The sequence below is a fragment of the Monodelphis domestica genome, chromosome 5, assembly GCF_027887165.1.
Source record: "Monodelphis domestica isolate mMonDom1 chromosome 5, mMonDom1.pri, whole genome shotgun sequence".
NCBI classification, from domain to species: domain Eukaryota; kingdom Metazoa; phylum Chordata; class Mammalia; order Didelphimorphia; family Didelphidae; genus Monodelphis; species Monodelphis domestica.
The window spans coordinates 148,221,873-148,240,744 of NC_077231.1; the positions used below are offsets into that span (position 1 = coordinate 148,221,873).

Below are 18,872 nucleotides of genomic sequence, written 5' to 3' on the forward strand. Positions count from 1 at the left end.
AGAGATCAGTCCCTATTACTCACGTGACCAAAATGGAGAAGCAGTCTCCGGGGCCCCCACCTTCAGCTTCCTTCAGAGCAAGCTTCTCAGAGTACCTCTCCAACCACTCAGAGCCAAAACTCTCCAACCCACCTCAGTCCTCAGACCCCTCTATCTTTAAGGAAACCATCCAAGTTCTCTCCCCTCAGTTCTCACATCTACCAATCACTGTCCATCATTTTCCCTGTGCCAGTGGTGGCTCTAGCTTAACCCAGGACTGCCCAGAGGTCTGTGGCTTTGCACATGTCTGTTGGAGGTCATATTCTCAAATAATTAAATCTTGATCTTTTGCTACAGCCCTTCCTAAATCCTGTTACCCTGAGTAGGGTAGAGATTGGAATAATTAAATTTTGATCTATGCTGCAGCCCTTCCTAAATCCTGTTAGGACTGAGTAGGGTGGAGATTGCAATTTCCAAGACTTGGTTCTGTCATTCCAAGTATCTCCATTGTATCAATTCTAAAATCAATCATGACTCAAAGAAATTCCTGTTCTGTGCTTAAGCATAGGTCAAAGTCCTTTCCATTGTTCAGCAAAAGGTTTCTGTCCTAAAGTAATCTTAAGAAGGGAGGAGGAGGAACCTCCCATGCCAATGGGGTTCACATTCCAATAGACTATCACTAAGAAATTTTCCAAGTATGAAATTTCCCAATGGTGAAATTTCCAACATTTATAAGTCTAAGAAATTTTAAGGTTTACAATCCCCCCTGATGATCATTGGGAGACTAGTCTCCCCATTGATCATTTAACATAATCATTTTGTAGTTCTAAATTCACTTCTAACTAAAGATATACACAATATTCAATTTTCTAAGAGAAATTAGAATAGTGAGAGAGGAAATAGAAAAGAAAAGAAAGCAAAACCAATGTTTGCTAGGTGCATTGACAGAAATCCAAATTAGGGGCAGTCCCTTTTGGCATAAATGTGTACAGTTACAATAAATGTTCAATCAAAAGTTCAGTCCAATCAATCACATCCAAAATTCAGCATTTCCTACAACCCGAGCCACAGCAGATTTTGTTGCAAAGATACTTTTAAAAGAAATTATTCCTCGTTTTGGCCTGCCAGCATGTATTGACTCCGATAGAGGGAGTCATTTTGCCGATTCTGTCTTAAACCAAATATATTCTTGCTTGGGGATAACTCCAAAATTCCATGTTCCATATCACCCCCAGAGCTCAGGCCAAGTGGAAAGAATGAATAAAGAATTTAAGACTATGATTGGCAAATTATGCACTGAGACCCACTTAAAATGGCCTGAAATTCTCCCTCTGGCCCTATTTTATCTTAGAAGCAGGCCTAGAGGAGACTTACATATTTCACCATTTGAGATGCTTTTTGGACATCCGCCTATACAGGCTAAGCCTTTCTCCCCGGCTTATACATCGCTATTAGGGGGAGATATTACTATTGCTTCCTATATACAGGAGTTACAGCACAAACTACGTGAACTTCATGAATCTGGAGCTGCAGTACAAGCTGGACCATTAGACTTTTCTCTGCATGACCTGAACCCAGGAGATAAAGTTTATATCAAGAATTTCAAGCGAACTGGAGCAACTCAACCTTCATGGGAAGGACCATTCCAAATATTATTAACTACTCCAACATCTATAAAGATTGGAGAAAGAGACTCTTGGATTCACTGCTCACATGTGAAGAAAGCATCTTCTGCTGAGACTGATTGACTCTATCCTATCATATGAATTGTGACTCTATCTTATCATATGAATTGGAGATAATAATCCATAGACAAATGGATGCTGTTTTTTTTCAAGAATATATTGAATTACTGATTTTTTTCTTTTTCTTATTTCTTTTCTTTTATTTTTTGATCAGAATATTTGATTTTTTTCTCATTTTTTGTACTGAAGATACACATAATTAATATTAATATTATTTTTCCCTACAGTAATACAAGTTAATATATATACTCTTGCTATAATATCAATATATGCCTAAAAGCTTTAAACTATGGGAACCTGCCATTTATTGATAAAATATTATAGGACTGTGATTAATGTTTGTGTCTGATTCCAGGAAAAGGGATAAAAACAAGGAGCACAGACTAAACCTGAATAGTGCCAATAGAGCACACAAGAAATATTAAAGTGAGACTTGAGGTTGTGACGCTTAACTTATGTTTAAGTCGTAGGACTTCCTTGTATCTACACTCTTTTCGAAGCACTCAAACAAGTACAAAGCTTGACTATCATGCTGGCTCCCTATATCCCTGAATGAAAAAAAAAATCAGACAAGGGAATGACATTTCCCCATCAAAATAGAATTCTAATTCTTTTCTTCTTATATTATGGCAACTTCCTGTAGTCTTGGCTACAAATGGCTAAGTGAAATATTACTGCATTCTGTCCTACATACTTTGTGGGATAGAAATTACTTTAAACTGGACCTATACAAGGCCTATTTTGAATTTTTCTTATGTTTTTTATTATTTTTCTATTCTTTTGATAATTGACATATACACCCCCATAACTGCACATTACATTCTGAGCTAAACTTGATATATATATATATATATATGTATATATATATATACATATATATATATATTTTTTTTAATACTTACTTCAGGGGGGATTGTATTTTAATTTAAAATCTAAGAATTTTTTTAATTTTTTAATTTTTTTTTGTTTGAGATTGTATTTTTATAAAAATCCAAGAATTTTGTTTAAGACAATACTCTTTCCAGTTTGTATTCTTTCCCAATCTCCATTATCTGAACATTTTCCCTTCCCCTTCAAATTTTAGTTTGCAACCCTCTTGATGAGCCTAATGCCAAACACATTCTTCCCAGATGTCCTAAAATTTGCTCCTTGTCAGAAATCCATCATCCTGATATCATAAACCTTGGTTCAGAAAGTGACACCGTCCATTTAGTTAACTTCACATCACATAGCCTCCTTATTTCTCTGTCTTTTGACATTTCTTTCCTTTCTTTCTTCAGCTTACTTGTAGTTCTTTCATTTTTCCCTTATACAATGATATACGAGGCATTATAATTCTTAATTTTTAGAATGACTTAAAATTTTTTATATTCTACTGTCATATGAGAACTTTAGGGCCTTGTACACAGATTTTAGATAAATAAGTAGATAAGCTAATCTGCAGGTGCGTAAATCCAAAGCTTTTTTTGGTAACTGAAGTTTTATTAACTTAGCCTATGACACTATGGAGAAAATAGTAGGTTAAGAAAAGAAAAACTGGCTTGTTTTCAAAGTGTATTCCCACTGGGATGGTGGCAAAATGTAAAACATTTTAAAAACATTTTTGCCAGTCTTAAAAGAGAAATTTAGGAAGTTAGCTTTTTTAGATGCTGGAAATATGACCTTTAGATATCCTGTTCATATCTGATACTTTATAGAATTAAACTGTATTGCTAATGAGTTTCCATCAGCCAGATACTATATTGGCTTTTTATCAGGTTAATTTTTTATAGAAATTAACTGTTAACCTTACCTGTCATTGAAATGATTAGCATCAGTGTTTACATCAGAGATATGTACAAGATATATTAAAATGTACACCAAGAAAACAACTGTTAGCTTGAATAATATATTTAATAAATTGCTGTCAAAACAACAATGCACAATTTAACAAATACTGGTGTCTCTTAGATTCCCGATACAAATTTCCTCCAAAACAAGTTTTTTTTCAAGGAAGGCTTATTCCAGTTTTATGAGGCCAACATCAGATGTATATTTGCCAGAGCATTTTTATATTTTGTGAATGAATACACTTGTAGAAAAACCACGCATCTGCCAACAGTTCATTCAGAAGTATTTGCTGTGGACAGTAGATGAGCCAACTTTATTATATTCCTGCTGGATGATCCACTTCTTCTGGAAAGTGGAAACAGGAGCCAGAATAGAGCTGTCATTCTGGACGGAATACCTGGGTTCAGCACCCGTGACATTTCATTGTTCAAATAGAAGAGATAAAAACATCATCTGTGTCCCAAGTCCTTTTGTTTCCAGACACGAAATCCATGTTACATGAGTCAGTAGTAGATAATAGTCACTTGCCAAATAATATTGCAGATGCCTCAACAATGAAGGTAATATGTTTACCAATTAGCCATATAAGGACTACTTAGCTCTTAGTAGTGAGTCATTCGCATGCTAATTATATTTAGGGTATAGATCAACTATAGTTAAAATATCATTTTGCCTAGTTTTTCTTTGACTCATGCCCAAGATTTTTAGATGTAGTAAGGATTATAAAGAAATGTAGAGCAAGAAGGGACCTTGGAGATCATTGATTCTAATCCCTTATTTTGCAGATAAGGAAATTGAAGATCAAAAGTCATGAATACTCTGATCATTTTTTATTTTCCTTTTTAGTGAAAAAAAGAAGCAATGATTGGTTTTAGGAGTCATATTTCTTTCTAAGGGTGTAGGTGGCATAATGGATAGAATGCTGGATTTGGAATCAGGAATTAATTAATAAACAATTAGGTTATTAAATAATTACTGTGTACCAGGCACTGCCTCATTACTAATAATACCAAATCAAAAGTGAAATAGTAGCTGCCCTCAAAGAGTTCACAGTCTAATAAGTGATAGCTAATGTGTTTCGTATGAAAGAAATAAAAACCCATGTACATAATACATACAAAATGAATACAAGGGAGTTTTGGGAGGGAGTACCTTAGCAACTAGGTGCTGTGACTTGGGAAATGCTTTATGTAGAAAGTTTAATTTCAACTCAGTTCTTAGAAAAAATTAGGAATTCTTTGAGGGAAATGTGAAGAAGAAATGAATTTTATAGTTGGTGGGGCTGCCAGAATAGATATCCAAGAGACTAGAGATAAGATGTGTATGCAGAACAGTGAGGTGGGCCAGCATGCAGAGTAATATGTATGAAGTTTGGTAGGAGCCGGGTTGTAAAGAAAGCCATATTAGTTAAGTACCCTATGGAGGAGTTTAATATGCCAAAGAAGTCTTTGTTTCAAATTTCATCTCCAACACCAGTTGTGTAATGTTAGGCAAATCCATTAATCTTTTGGGCCTCAATTTCCTTCTCTATGAATTTGGGCATAATATCTATAGTTATCTACTTTATAGGATTCTTATGAGGTCTGATTGAAGTAATATCTGTAAGCTGCTTTGCAAACTTTAAAGCATCATGTAAATAATGATTGTTATTTCTTATTTTAAAATTTTATTTAGGTTACATGATTCATATTCTTTCCCTCCTCTCCTGCCTCCCCCCTCCCATAGCCAATGAGCAATTCCACTGGGTTTTACATGTGTCATTTATGAAGACCTATTTCCATGTTATTACTATTTGCAATAGAGTGATCATTTAGTTTACATCCCTAATCATATCCCCATCGAACCTTGTGATCAAGCAGTTTTTTTTTTCTTTCTGTGTTTCTCCTCCCACAGTTCTTTCTCTGGATGTGAATAGTGTTCTTTTTCACAAGTCCTTCAGAATTCTCTTGGATCATTGTATTGCTGCTAGTAGAGAAGTCCATTATGTTTGATTGTGCCACACTGTATCTGTCTCTGTGTGTAATGTTCTCCTGTTTCTGCTCCATTCTGCTCCTTTCACTCTGCATCCATTCCTGGAGGTTGTTCCAGTTCACATGGAATTCCTCCAGTTCATTATTCCTTTGAACACAATAGTATTCCATCACTATCAGATACCACAGTTTGTTCAGCCATTCCCCAATTGAGGGGTACCCCCTCATTTTCTAGTTTTTTTGCCACCAGAAAGAGTGCAGTTATAAATATTTTTGTATACGTACTTCTCCCTATTATCTCTTCAGGGTACAAATCTAGCAGTGCTATGGCTGGATTAAAGGGCAGCCAGTCTTTTAAAGCACTTTGGGCATAATTCCAAATTGCCTTCCAGAATGGTTGGATCAATTCACAACTCCACCAGCAATGCATTAGTGTCCCAATTTTGCCACATCCCCTCCAACATTTATTACTTTTCCTTTGCTGTCATATTAGCCAACATGCTAGGTGTGAGGTAGTACTTCAGAGTTGTTTTGATGTGCATTTCTCTAATTATAAGAGATTTAGAACATTTTTTCTTGTGCTTATTGGTAGTTTTGATTTCTTTATCTGAAAATTGCCTATTCATATCCCTTGCTCATTTATCAATTGGGGAATGACTTGATTTTTTTTGTACAATTGATTTAGTTCCTCATAATTTTGAGAAGATAATTGTTATTTCATGTTATCTGGAGATTCTAATTGAGAGTTAGATAGAATTTAGTTAGTCATATCATCATTATTAGACTTTTTTGGAACCAAGTATTGCTATTCATTATAATACCTAGAAAAGAGCTTGGAATAGTTGAATTTTATATAACATTTGTAATGGCTGTATTGATTCCTATATTAATGTAATTAAAGTTATGACACTCATTTTGAAACTCATTTTAAAAACGATTCTGCCAATGTTGGAAGAGAAATTCTGGAAGTCAGCTTTTTTAAATGCAGGAAATATAATCTTTAGATGCCCTATACAGATTTGGTGCCTTATAAGAATTTTCTATTTTACAAAAGCAAGAATTTAGAACCCAGGACTTGTAAAACAAAGTTCTCTCCTTAAAGTTGACAGTTTGAGGAGAAAATTTCCCCTGCTTTATTTCCCCTTTAGCTTATTAAGTTGGGCCTCTGGCTACTCTCCTGTGCAGTTTGGTGAAGGGCTAAACATGTTACATTATATTACTATCAGAGAGTATATTAGTGATGACGAACCTATGGCATAGGCTCCAAAGATGGTAACCAGAATGCTCTCTGTGGGCACCTGGACACTGCCCCCCCCCCCCCAAGTTCATTACTAGAAAGGCAGGGAAACTTCAATGGAGTTGCTCCCCCCTATCCCTACATCATGACAAATGACGTTTTTTCACATGCCCCACCCCTCTACTTAGTAGTTCAATGGGAGCACAAGGGGTAAGGTAGGTGGCTCACAAGCAGCAGAGCTGGAGGGGAGAAGAGCACTCAGGCCACTCCCCTCCCCCTTTCTATACTCACCGAGGACATTCCTCACTTCTGAATCAAGCTTTGGCATTTCTGCCATTGAGGTAGAGCAAACAGTAGTTGGAATGTTAGAGTGAAGATTGAAGGACAATGATGACAGTTGGTGGGGGAAGGGGAGGCTTGGAGAGTGACAGTTACTCTTGAGTGGTGACTCTTTCCTGGCCCTCGGACAGGAAGGAGTGCTCTCTCCCTGTCTCTGGATAGAAGTACCTCTATTCCTGGATTGTTCCCAACTGTGTGCTCTACCTGGATTCCTGTGATCGTGTCATCGAACAGAAGGATTTAAGGGGAGCAGTTTGAACATAAGGCCAGTCTTTCAGGGTGTTGGCCTGAAGAGACAGGCCCAAACAGCACTGAAGGTTGGAACCTTTTCTTCCTTTTGCTGTCTACTGCTAAAGACTTTGAATTTAAGAAAGCTAGCATAGATTAGCATAGACAGGAATAAGAGAAACCCTCCACCAGCCTGAGAGGCCTGACCTCAGCTCAAAAGCTGAGAGAGACTCAAACCCAATCTGGGAAAAAGTATAGGGAACCCCTCTTCCCTCTACCTTGATACTGTCCATATCCAAACTTGTTATTAAATTAATCTTGAGTTAAATAACCCACAGTCAGATAAGAGGAGGACTATCATTTCTGGGGAACATAGAGGAAGCAGAACCTAAGGAAAACCATTCAACTGTAGGCGGTCCTTGTTGGACTCCTGCTGGGTGATGTTGGTCCAGGATGAGGCTTGTCCCTCAGGGGGGTTTGTGCTTACCTGCCCTGGAGTATCTTCAGCATCAATCAGTAGAGAAGACTTCCCCTCAGGCTATCATAGTTGGTCCATTTATCAGGAACCCCATTTTTCAAAGACAGCCTCACAGCAGGTGGTATCTCTCTCCTTTTACCTCACCAGCATTCATATTCCCTCTATTCCTTCAACTCCTCCATTCCCTCTTACAAAACCTTCCTTATCACCCATACCTCTTCAATCCTCTACAATTCCTTTAACTATTACACTGAGGACATTCCTCACTTCACCCTCCTCTCTGTCCAGCAGCCCAATGGGAGTGCTTCCTCCTTCCCCTGTTTGGGGTAAAGGGTGGGGCAGGGAGCACCTGGTACTCAGTGGGAGGAGGGGCATGGCACATGGTCAGGGGAGGAGCCCAGTACTCTGTTTCTAAAAGGCTCGCCATCACTGGAGTATATACTGTTATACAATAAGGAATGGTAGACATTGAGAACTCAGAGAAACTTTGGAAGATAACAAACATGAAGCAACTCTAAAAGAAGCTACCACACTATGGGAAGGCATTAGCCCTCCCTCCATCAGTGTATAAATGAATTCTAGAACACTGGTAAGGAAACTCACCCAATTCACTTCTACCAAAAGGTAATGGACTGTAGGTGGGAAATGAGACACATTGTGTCCATGACCAACATGGTGCTTTGCTTTGCTTAAGTGTACTTTCCATTTGTCTTTGTTGGCATAGGGTGGCATTGAAAAGTGATTGTGGTATAAAGGCAGGGAAAAAAATCTTCAATGCATTTTTAAAAGAAAAAAAACCATACAATGTGCATGAAGAAAATTTAGAAAGGTATTTTAAAGGAAGACATCCCTAAAAGGAAGAAATGGGAAATTTGAGGGAAAAGTTATATTGGATGTGAAGGATTTATCAATTTTAGGACAATAAAATAAAATAAAATACATATTGGAGCGGAGTGTTTAGAAAAAAGATATATCAAATACAGCTTTAGTGCACAGTTGTAAGCAATTAAAGCTTTTGGTCTTTTGGGGACATCCTGTAGGTATTTTATAATTAAAACCTTTGGGTTGCAGTTATATCTTGTCACACATAATTATGTTTTATCTTCAGTAAAAAATAAACTCCAAACATTAAAAAAAAGAAAGTAGCAAGAAAAAACCCAAGAATGTCTGCTATTCCTTCCCTTAAGAAAACTAATTCATAAAGATGGAAAAATTTGGCAAAGAAAATGAAAAGTTTTTGAAATGTACTATAAAATATGAAGAGAACAATTGAAATTTCCTGTGAAGAAAGAAGAAAGACTATTTTAAATTATCACATAATTCAATGAAGAATAAAAGAAATTCTGATGATGTCATTTTCTTACTCAGAAACTTTCAGTGGCTCCCTCTTACCAATGAATGGTTTCCAAGAGTCTTTTCCTAGAATTCAATGCTCTCTACAATTTGTCCTTATTCTGCCTTCTGAGCTCTATCGTCCTCAACATTTGTTTATGTCACTATTTCTGTCAAATTCTATTACTCACTGTTCTCCAGATATGCCTCTTTATCTAGCATGCATTTTCTCTGTCTCCATCTTCTCTCTGCCAAGAATTATCTTTCTTATTTTTCTCCATCTATTAGTTCAGGTCACATGGCATCTCTTTCCCTGTAATTTATACCTGTCTCCTTGTGTTATAATTATTTGCGTGTAACATCCTCAACCTTTCATTTCCATAAGCTGTGTCCTCCAAGTGGAATTTAAATTCCTTGAAGATTCCATGCCCTATTCATATTTTTCACAGCATCTTGAGTATAGTACTCCATATTTGAAAGTTTAATTCATAAAGTAAAATTTGGAAATTGGATTTTTTTTACTTTGGTAAGCATCATTTTTATGACTAGATTTTTCCTAGACACTAAGTAGAAATATATTTTCTTAATTTTTTTACTCTAAATGTAAATGTTTCAAAAGTAAAATGATAGAATTCAGTATGTAAAATTCATTTGTTGCCATGGCCCTTAACAACTATTAAATTACAGTGCAAGGAATAGAAAAGTTTATTTTTACTCATTTTCAGAACCACTTTAATGATATATGAAATATCAATGATCCTTCTAGGTAAAATTTTATTTGAAAAGAATATTATGATATATCAATATTTTCTTGGCAGGTATATCCCAGAGGGACTATACACAGTATTATGATCACATTTCTAAGCAAAATGAAGAGATCTGTAGATCCATACAGGATTTTTTCAAGAAACACATACAATATAAATTCTTAGATGAAGACTGTGAGTATTTATTGTTTTCATAATGAAAGATGTTTTACTTTTAGTGTTATGAAACTTTATTTCATCTTGTGATTGCTTGCACTATCATAGACTCTCATAGTTGGAAGAGAGCTCATAGGCTGCTACCTCGTACTACCTATACCACTTAAGGATACGACATACTCAGTAAGTCATTCTCCACCTAGTGAGGGGAGCTGAAGCATCTAATTCCTGTATAGGCTATTCCATCTGCCTAAATACCTTATATTTAACTTCTGAGGTTTCTATATGGCATTCATATTGAGCCACTCCTCACTGTTTACTTACCACTTTATATATCCTCTCTGAAGCCCCATCTAACCCATTAGCAAATGCAAATTCCCTTTCTATCAGATATTTAATTTCTCTTTAGTTTTTTATGATGGCCTACTTGTACATTGCAGATTAGGTAGGTGACACAGTAGGTAGAGTGCCATATCTGGAGTCTGGAAAACTCCTCTTAGTTTAAATCCAATCTCAGACACTTACTAGCTGGGTGACTCTGGGCAAGGCACTTTATTCTGTTTGCCTCAGTTTCCTCTTCTGTAAAATGAGTTGGAGAAGTAATGGCAAACCCAAGAAAACCTCAAATTGGGTCATGAAAAGTTAGATACAAATCAAAAACAGCCGAACAAGAACAACACTTGTACTTTAACTGTTACAATTAGACTTTTATTTTTACATAATTTGTAGTACTATCATAATCATCTCTCCTGTTACCTTAAAATGTTTATTATAGAGTTTCTCAGAAGTGCCCTAAAATAGTTTTAAGTTTTAATAACTTAAATAAACTTTACTAGCTAAAAGCTACATTAAGACTTTTGGGATTCCCTGTATATTCCATAATATATAACTAATAGATAAGCTCACTTAAAGAAAGCAAGGTGGTTTGGTTGTATTTATGCTACCAAATACTTGTCTAAAAGACGAGTAATCTTTTTTAATCAAAAAATAATTAATTTAGAATATTGTCCCATGGTTACATGATTCATGTTTAAAAGATGAGTACTCTAAAAGAGTTTAAATTACTTAATATGATGGAGAGCTTCCCTAAGCATCAATTTGTCATTTTAAATTTATAAGTATTTGAGAAATAAAGAATAAATTTTTCCTGTATTCACCAATATTATATTTGCTCAAATTTCTTCTACTTGCCAAAAAAAGTTTCTCTGCTAGAACTGTGATGATAAATTGCATTAATCATTCTTTGAATGTGGGTAGAATTTATTTTTAACACCTCCAGATATTACTCAGATTATCCCCCAATCAAATAAATAGATATCTATTCTAAGAGTACTATTTGCTTAGTATCAAGCTGGCATCCTCCCCATAGCCTGTGTATGATGGACAAATTGGATAATAGAAAATTAGTGTGTTCATGAAACCATAAATTCTAAGATATGATAGATGGAAATGTTAGAAAAGAACTAGCATGAAGTATATTTTGACTCATGTAATAATAAAGGTTTTAAGATTTTCAAGCAAGAAAAAATTTATTGTTCTCAAGAAAAAGTAATTTTTATATTTTGGTTCAATAATATTTAAAGCTCATTTTGGTTTTTAAATGTAATTCTTATCATGTAAACATGATGTTTTTTTTAAAATTGAATCATTTACAAAAATTAATTTTGGCTATTTCTTTCTTTGCAGTTGTATTTGATGTATACCGAGATAGTATGGTAAGTTAATAGTTTGCTATAATTTAGAATCAAAATTATCCCTACAAGTTGGCTGAGTTGTGTATTTTTGGGGAAAAGAAATACTGTCTCAAAGAATCTCCCTCCCCAGTCTTCTACAGTGCATAAAATCATTATTAGGTATTCCTTTTTGTGGGTCATGAAGGCTTTTTTATTTTTTAGGAGTTTCTTAGTACTAAAAACCATTATATTATCATTGAACTAAATTATCATTATATTATCATTGAACTTAGATTAGTTTAACAACGAGAGGTATCTTTCTTTGCTTATCTCACAATTTCATTAAGAGATCTGATTCTTTTTAAAGTGGTTCAATATATCTGAATTATATTTAAACATATAGGAATCATTAAATTTTTTTCCAGAATGAAGCATATTTTATTACCAATTAAGTAAGATACATTCTTAGCATAATTTGAGTTACTTACAATTTTAGACTAATTTAAAAATAAAGAAGATAGGGTTTATTTGGGCTTCCTGGGATCTCTTCATGGACTAAGATTAAAAGCTTTGTGTCTTTCTGGTTAAAATCTTGCTAGTCTGGGGAAAGTTGAAGAGAAAATGCTTCAGATAGGAAAGTCCTGTGTGGATAGGAGCTAGAGTGTTGTTTTAAAAAGTCAAACTAGGTAATTATGATATTGACTGTGGAAATGAAGGACCAGAGACAGAAAGTGGTGTTTGGAGTAGAATCAGGATTAAAACCGAGATAATCAAAAGCTAGGGGGCAGTGTGGGTGGTGAAGGCTTGATAGAGGGGAAGACAGGAAAGGCTGAAGCTGTTGGGTTTTATCAAAAGGAAGGTATAGGTCAGGTTTGGCAAGAGTTCTCTTGAATATACTGCACTTAATATTCTGCCAGTAGGCTCCTATTTTTATGTGCAGGAGAGATGGCGAGTTAGTCTTCTCTGAATTAATGGCAGCCAGAGAACCCCTTTGTTACTGTCCATAGCAACAACTGTCTCTACACATCTGCATTGAGAGTATCTCACATCTGGCATGTGATAATACACTGTCCAATGTTCAAAACTTTTTATTTTTTGGAAAATTTTATTTAATTAGTTAATTTAGAATACTTTTCCATGGTTACAAGAATCGTGTTCTTTCCTTCGCATCCACTCACCCACCTCTCATAGCTGATGCACAATTCCCTGGGTTTTACATGTGTTATTGATCAAGATCTATTTCCATATTATTGATATTTGCACTAGGGTGATCATTTAGAGTCTACATCCCCAATCATATCCCCATCGACCCATGTGATCAAGCAGTTGTTTTTCTTCTGTGTTTCTACTCCCACAGTTCTTCCTCTGAATGTGGATATCGTTTTTTCTCATATGTCCCTCCGAATTGTTCTGGATCATTGCATTGCCACTAGTAGAGAAGTCCATTGCATTCTATTGTACCACAGAACATGTGTACAATGTTCTGGTTCTGCTCCTTCCACTCAGCATCCATTCCTGGAGGTCATTCCAGTGTCCATGGAATTCCTCCAGTTTATTATTCCTTTGGCCACAATAGTATTCCATCACCATCAAATACCACAATTTGTTCAGCCATTCTCCAATTGGAGGGCATCCCCTCATTTTCCAATTTTTGCAAAACTTTTAAAATGGAAAAACAAACCCACTTTGTGTTTTTTAAAATTCCTATTATGGTGATCTCAGTTTTGTCATAGGTCTTTTCACCGGCAGCAGTATCATGTCACGATGAACGTTCACATGATCAATCTGTAGCCATTTATTAAATGTTTGTTGTGTGTAGGACACTGTGTTATGTGATGGGGAGACACCATGTAGACACATAGATGAATACAAAATAACTGCAAGATATTTTCAGGGATGGAGAAGGACTATTAGCTGAAGGATCAGGAAAAATTGTCATCTTGGAGGAGATGTAAAGACAAGCTGTGCTGTATATAAGGAACAGCAAGTGGGCCAGTGTTGCTCAGTCATAGAGTACATGGAGGGAAATAAAACATAAGAAAATTAGAAAGGCATGAAAGTACTATGTTTTAAAGATCTTTTAAGTACCAAATAGAAAAGTTTATCTTTATCCAGGTGGTAATGGGAGTCACTGCAGTTTTTTGAGTAAGGGGATTATTATTGTTAGGATTGTCTTTTAGGAATGTACACTTAAAATAAATATTTTAGGGGCAGCTGGGTGGCTCAATGGATTGAGAGCTAGGCCCAGAGACAGGAGGTCCTGGGTTCAAATTTGGCCTCAGACACTTCCTAGCTGTGTGACCCTGGGCAAGTCACTTAACCCCCATTGCCAACCTTTACTGTTCTTCTGCCTTGTAACCAGTACATAGTATTGATCCTAAGACAGAAGGTAAGGGTTAAAAAAAAAGTGCCAGTAAATATGCAGATATTTGAAGATTAATGAGACAGCAGAGATGATAGATGGGATCATTTGTGTGTAAAGTGGTTAGCCTTGGCAAGGAGAAGGGCTGCTTCTTTATATGAGGCAGGGGTGAAGGAGGAAATAATGACAGAAGGCATCTGGGAGAAGTAAGATGAGTAAGGGAGAAGAGGGAGCTTCATGGTGAAAGGTATAAGTTTTTGTTTTTGTTTTTCCTTCAGTAGAATATAAGGTAAGTTTGTCAGCTGAAATGGTGGAGAGAGGAGGAGTCTTGAGAGGTGTGAGGAGGTATGAAAAGATTTGGAAGAGCTGTTGTGAGTAAATTAGGGAGATTGCAAAAGGATTACCTAGCAGCAGTGAGGGCCCAGTTGAGGTCATGTAAGAACAATTTATTGTGGGCCCAGGTAACCTGGTCTCATGATTTTTTTTTCACATTTGTTCAGCAGTATGTGCTTAGGAGTAAAGGCAATGGATTATAGGAGTGGTCCAAGGCTTAGGTTTGGTAGGGCAAGATTGGCAGTCTGGTAAACAGATAAGAAACTCAAGGGGACAGTGTATATTTTAAGTGGTTCATCAGTGGGTCAAGATGGGGAAAGGAAGATAGTTAAGAAATGATGACTTAGGAGAGAACTGAGGGGTTGGTATTTAGAAATCACAATTTGGACTTCCGGGTAAGCATGGCTGCAATCTAGACGCCACACGCTTCCTCTCCCCAGCACCGAACGAAATAGACTACATCAAAGGAGCATAAAATCACCTTTGGAGGAACAGAAGGACTCCCCAGTACCCCACAGAGGCAAAGGTACGTGGGGCTTGAACATTTCCACACTAAAATAAGAAGGAAAAGCTTGCACAGAAAAGTGAACTGAGCCGACCTTCCCTCACCCCACCTCCCCCACTAAACCAGAGTGAGCTACCTGAGCGCACACCGGGACAGCGAGTGAGTGGGGAGCGTCTCTGTCTGGGGGGGCACTCCAGGGTCCTTGGGATCTGGGGACTGCCAGGAAAAAACGTCTCAGGGCGCTTTCACTGGAGAATCCAGCGGAACTGTACTTGGGGCGGGCTGCGCTGAACAACGCGCGCTGATTATCTGGGCGGAGCTGAATACCTGGGCTCGGAGGCTGGGAAGAACTAGTCTGAAGCAACCTAAATTCACAGAAAAACCGCTCATATAACCCAGACCCCAGACCAAAAAGGAAAGGGGAATAAAACCACCGAAGGCATGGCTCACACCCAAAATCAAGCCTCCAGGAAGAAAGGGAAAAAAGTGACTATTGAAAACTTTTATGGTGGAAGTACCCAAGGAAAAGAGGAGAATGAGGAGGAAATCCAAAAAAATTCAGAACACGCCTCCCAAAATGGAAACTATCAACAAGCTCTGGAAGATCTCAAACTGGAACTTATCCAAAAGATGGAAACCTGGAAAGAAAAATGGGAGAAAGAGATCAGCTGTCTGACAGATAAGAATGCTCAATTGGAAAAAGAACTCGAAGCATCCAATAGAAGGGCAGACAAGGCTGAAAAGCAAAACCAGTCCCTAATGACCAGAATTAAGCACCTCGAAGAAAGTGAGATGACAAAACAGCAAGAATCAATAAAGCAAACCCAAATAATTAATGAATTGGAAGAAAACATAAAATATCTCACTGAGAAGGTCACGGACCTGGAGAACAGAGGAAGACGAGAAAATCTCCGTATCATCGGTCTCCCAGAAAAACCAGAGGTAAACAACAAATTGGATATTATTCTACAGGAGATTATAAAAGAAAATTGCCCTCACGTTCTGGAGCAAGGGGGCAAAATAGAAATAGAAAGGATTCATAGAACACCTTCTATACTAAATCCCCAAAAGACAACGCCTAGGAATGTAATTGCCAAATTCAAGAGCTTCCAAGAAAAGGAGAAAATCCTACAAGAAGCCAAGAAGAAGAGCTTCAGATATAAGGGGGCTCCCATAAGGATCACACACGACTTAGCGGCTAATACACTAAGAGACCGCAAAGCATGGAACACGATATTTAGAAAGGCAAGAGAGCTGGGTCTCCAACCAAGAATCAACTACCCAGCAAAACTGACTATATACTTCCAGGGGAAAGTATGGGCATTCAACAAAATAGAAGATTTCCAAGCATTTGCTAAGAAAAGACCAGAGCTCTGTGGAAAGTTCGATATCCAAGCACAGAAAGCAAGAGAAACATGAAAAGGTAAATGTGAAAGAAAGGGAAAAGGAGATATATCTTATCTTTCTCTTTAAGTCAAACTCTCTTCTATAAGGACTACATTTACATCAAATTATATATATTAATATGTGGGGGAAATGTTTTGTGTAACTCTCATAAATTGTATCATCATAAGAGTAGTTAGAAGAAACATGCATAGGGAAAGATTGGGGAATTAAGAAGATTTGGGGAAAGTTGGGGCAAAAAAAGGAAAAGGGAGGGGGGAACCGTGATAATACTAAGATTAACTTCAAGAATTAGGGGGGGGGAATCAATAGAATAAACTTTCCCATATAAAGATACACATGGGAAGGGGAGGGGAAGAACTCTCATATGAGAAGGAGAGGAAGAGAGCGTGAAGTGGAATTACTTAAACCTTACTCTCAGTGAAATCAAATCTGAGAGGGAAGAACATCTAGATCCAGTGGGATCCTGAATTCTATCTTATCCATTAGGGCAAGAAAGAAAGGAAAATTAAGGAGGGGGAGGGGGGAGAGAGTACAAAAAGGGAGGGAAGGAGAGGGGGGAGGGGAAGGGAGCATAAAAAGGGAGGGGCTAGAAAGGGAAGCATCTCAAGGGAGGGGACTAGGGGGACTGACCTAAAGTAAATCACTGGTTCAAAAGGAGAAAGCTAAAGAAGAAAGGTCAGAACTAGGGGAAGATATCAAAATGCCAGCGAATCCACAAATAACAATCATAACTTTGAACGTGAATGGGATGAACTCACCCATAAAACGCAGACAAATAGCAGATTGGATTAGAACCCAAAACCCTACCATATGTTGTCTTCAAGAAAAACATATGAGACGGGTTGACACTCACAAGGTTAGATTTAAAGGTTGGAGTAAGACCTTTTGGGCCTCAACCGATAGAAAGAAGGCAGGAGTTGCAATCATGATATCTGACAAAGCCAAAGTACAAATAGACCTGATCAAAAGGGATAGGGAAGGTAAATATATTCTGCTAAAAGGAAGTATAGACAATGAGGAAATATCACTAATCAACATGTATGCACCAAATGGTATAGCATCCAAATTTTTAATAGAGAAACTAGGAGAATTGAAGGAGGAAATAGACAGTAAAACCATATTAGTGGGAGACTTGAACCAACCACTATCAAATTTAGATAAATCAAATCAAAAAATAAATAAGAAAGAGGTAAAAGAGGTGAATGAAATCTTAGAAAAATTAGAATTAATAGACATATGGAGAAAAATAAATAGGGACAAAAAAGAATACACCTTCTTTTCAGCACCACATGGCACATTCACAAAAATAGATCATACACTAGGTCATAGAAACATGGCACTTAAATGCAGAAAAGCAGAAATATTAACTGCAGCCTTTTCAGATCACAAGGCAATTAAAATATTGATCAGCAAGGGTACATGGAGACCCAAATCAAAAATTAATTGGAAATTAAATAACATGATACTCCAAAATCGGATAGTTAGAGAAGAAATCATAGAAACAATTAACAATTTCGTTGAAGAAAATGACAACGGCGAAACATCCTTTCAAACCTTATGGGATGCAGCCAAGGCAGTACTTAGAGGAAAATTCATATCCCTGAGTGCATATATTAACAAATTAGGGAGGACAGAGACCAAGGAATTGGAAATGCAAATCAAAAAACTTGAGAATGAACAAATTAAAAACCCCCAGAAGAAAACCATACTAGAGATCCTAAAAATTAAGGGAGAAATTAATAAAATAGAAAGTGACAGAACTATTGAGCTAATAAACAAGACTAGAAGCTGGTACTTTGAAAAAACAGACAAAATAGACAAAGTACTGGTTAATTTAATTAAAAAAAGGAAAGAAGAAAGGCAAATTAATAGCATCAAGGATGAAAAGGGGGATCTCACCTCCAATGAAGAGGAAATTAAGGCAATCATTAAAAACTACTTTGCCCAACTATATGGCAATAAATATACCAACCTAGGTGATATGGATGAATATTTACAAAAATATAAATTGCCTAGACTAACAGAAGAAGAAATAGTTTTCTTAAATAATCCCATATCAGAAAAAGAAATCCAACAGGCCATCACAGAACTTCCTAAGAAAAAATCCCCAGGGCCTGATGGATTCACCAGCGAATTCTATCAAACATTCAGAGAACAGTTAACCCCAATACTATACAAACTATTTGACATAATAAGCAAAGAGGGAGTCCTACCAAACTCCTTTTATGACACAAGCATGGTACTAATTCCAAAGCCAGGCAGGCCAAAAACAGAGAAAGAAAACTATAGGCCAATCTCCCTAATGAATATAGATGCAAAAATCTTAAATAGGATACTAGCAAAAAGACTCCAGCAAGTGATTAGAAGGGTCATCCACCATGATCAAGTAGGATTTATACCAGGGATGCAGGGCTGGTTCAACATTAGGAAAACTATCCACATAATTGACCACATCAACAAGCAAACCAACAAGAACCACATGATTATCTCAATAGATGCAGAAAAAGCCTTTGATAAAATACAACACCCAT

At 36.8% G+C, this 18,872-nt stretch overlaps 1 protein-coding gene across 3 annotated transcripts in view; it reads left to right on the top strand.

Annotated features, from left to right (window-relative positions):
* Positions 1-18,872, top strand: part of CDC123 (cell division cycle 123) — a 174,137-nt gene that overhangs the window by 124,072 nt on the left and 31,193 nt on the right. For 2 of the 3 annotated variants that reach the window (XM_001363530.4, XM_056799447.1), the window contains exons 10-11: positions 9,957-10,079; positions 11,748-11,776. In XM_001363530.4, coding sequence (XP_001363567.1) covers positions 9,957-10,079; positions 11,748-11,776 — 152 coding nt within the window. The remainder of the gene's footprint in view (positions 1-9,956; positions 10,080-11,747; positions 11,777-18,872) is intronic. The other variant, XM_007503959.3, reaches the window with a different exon arrangement.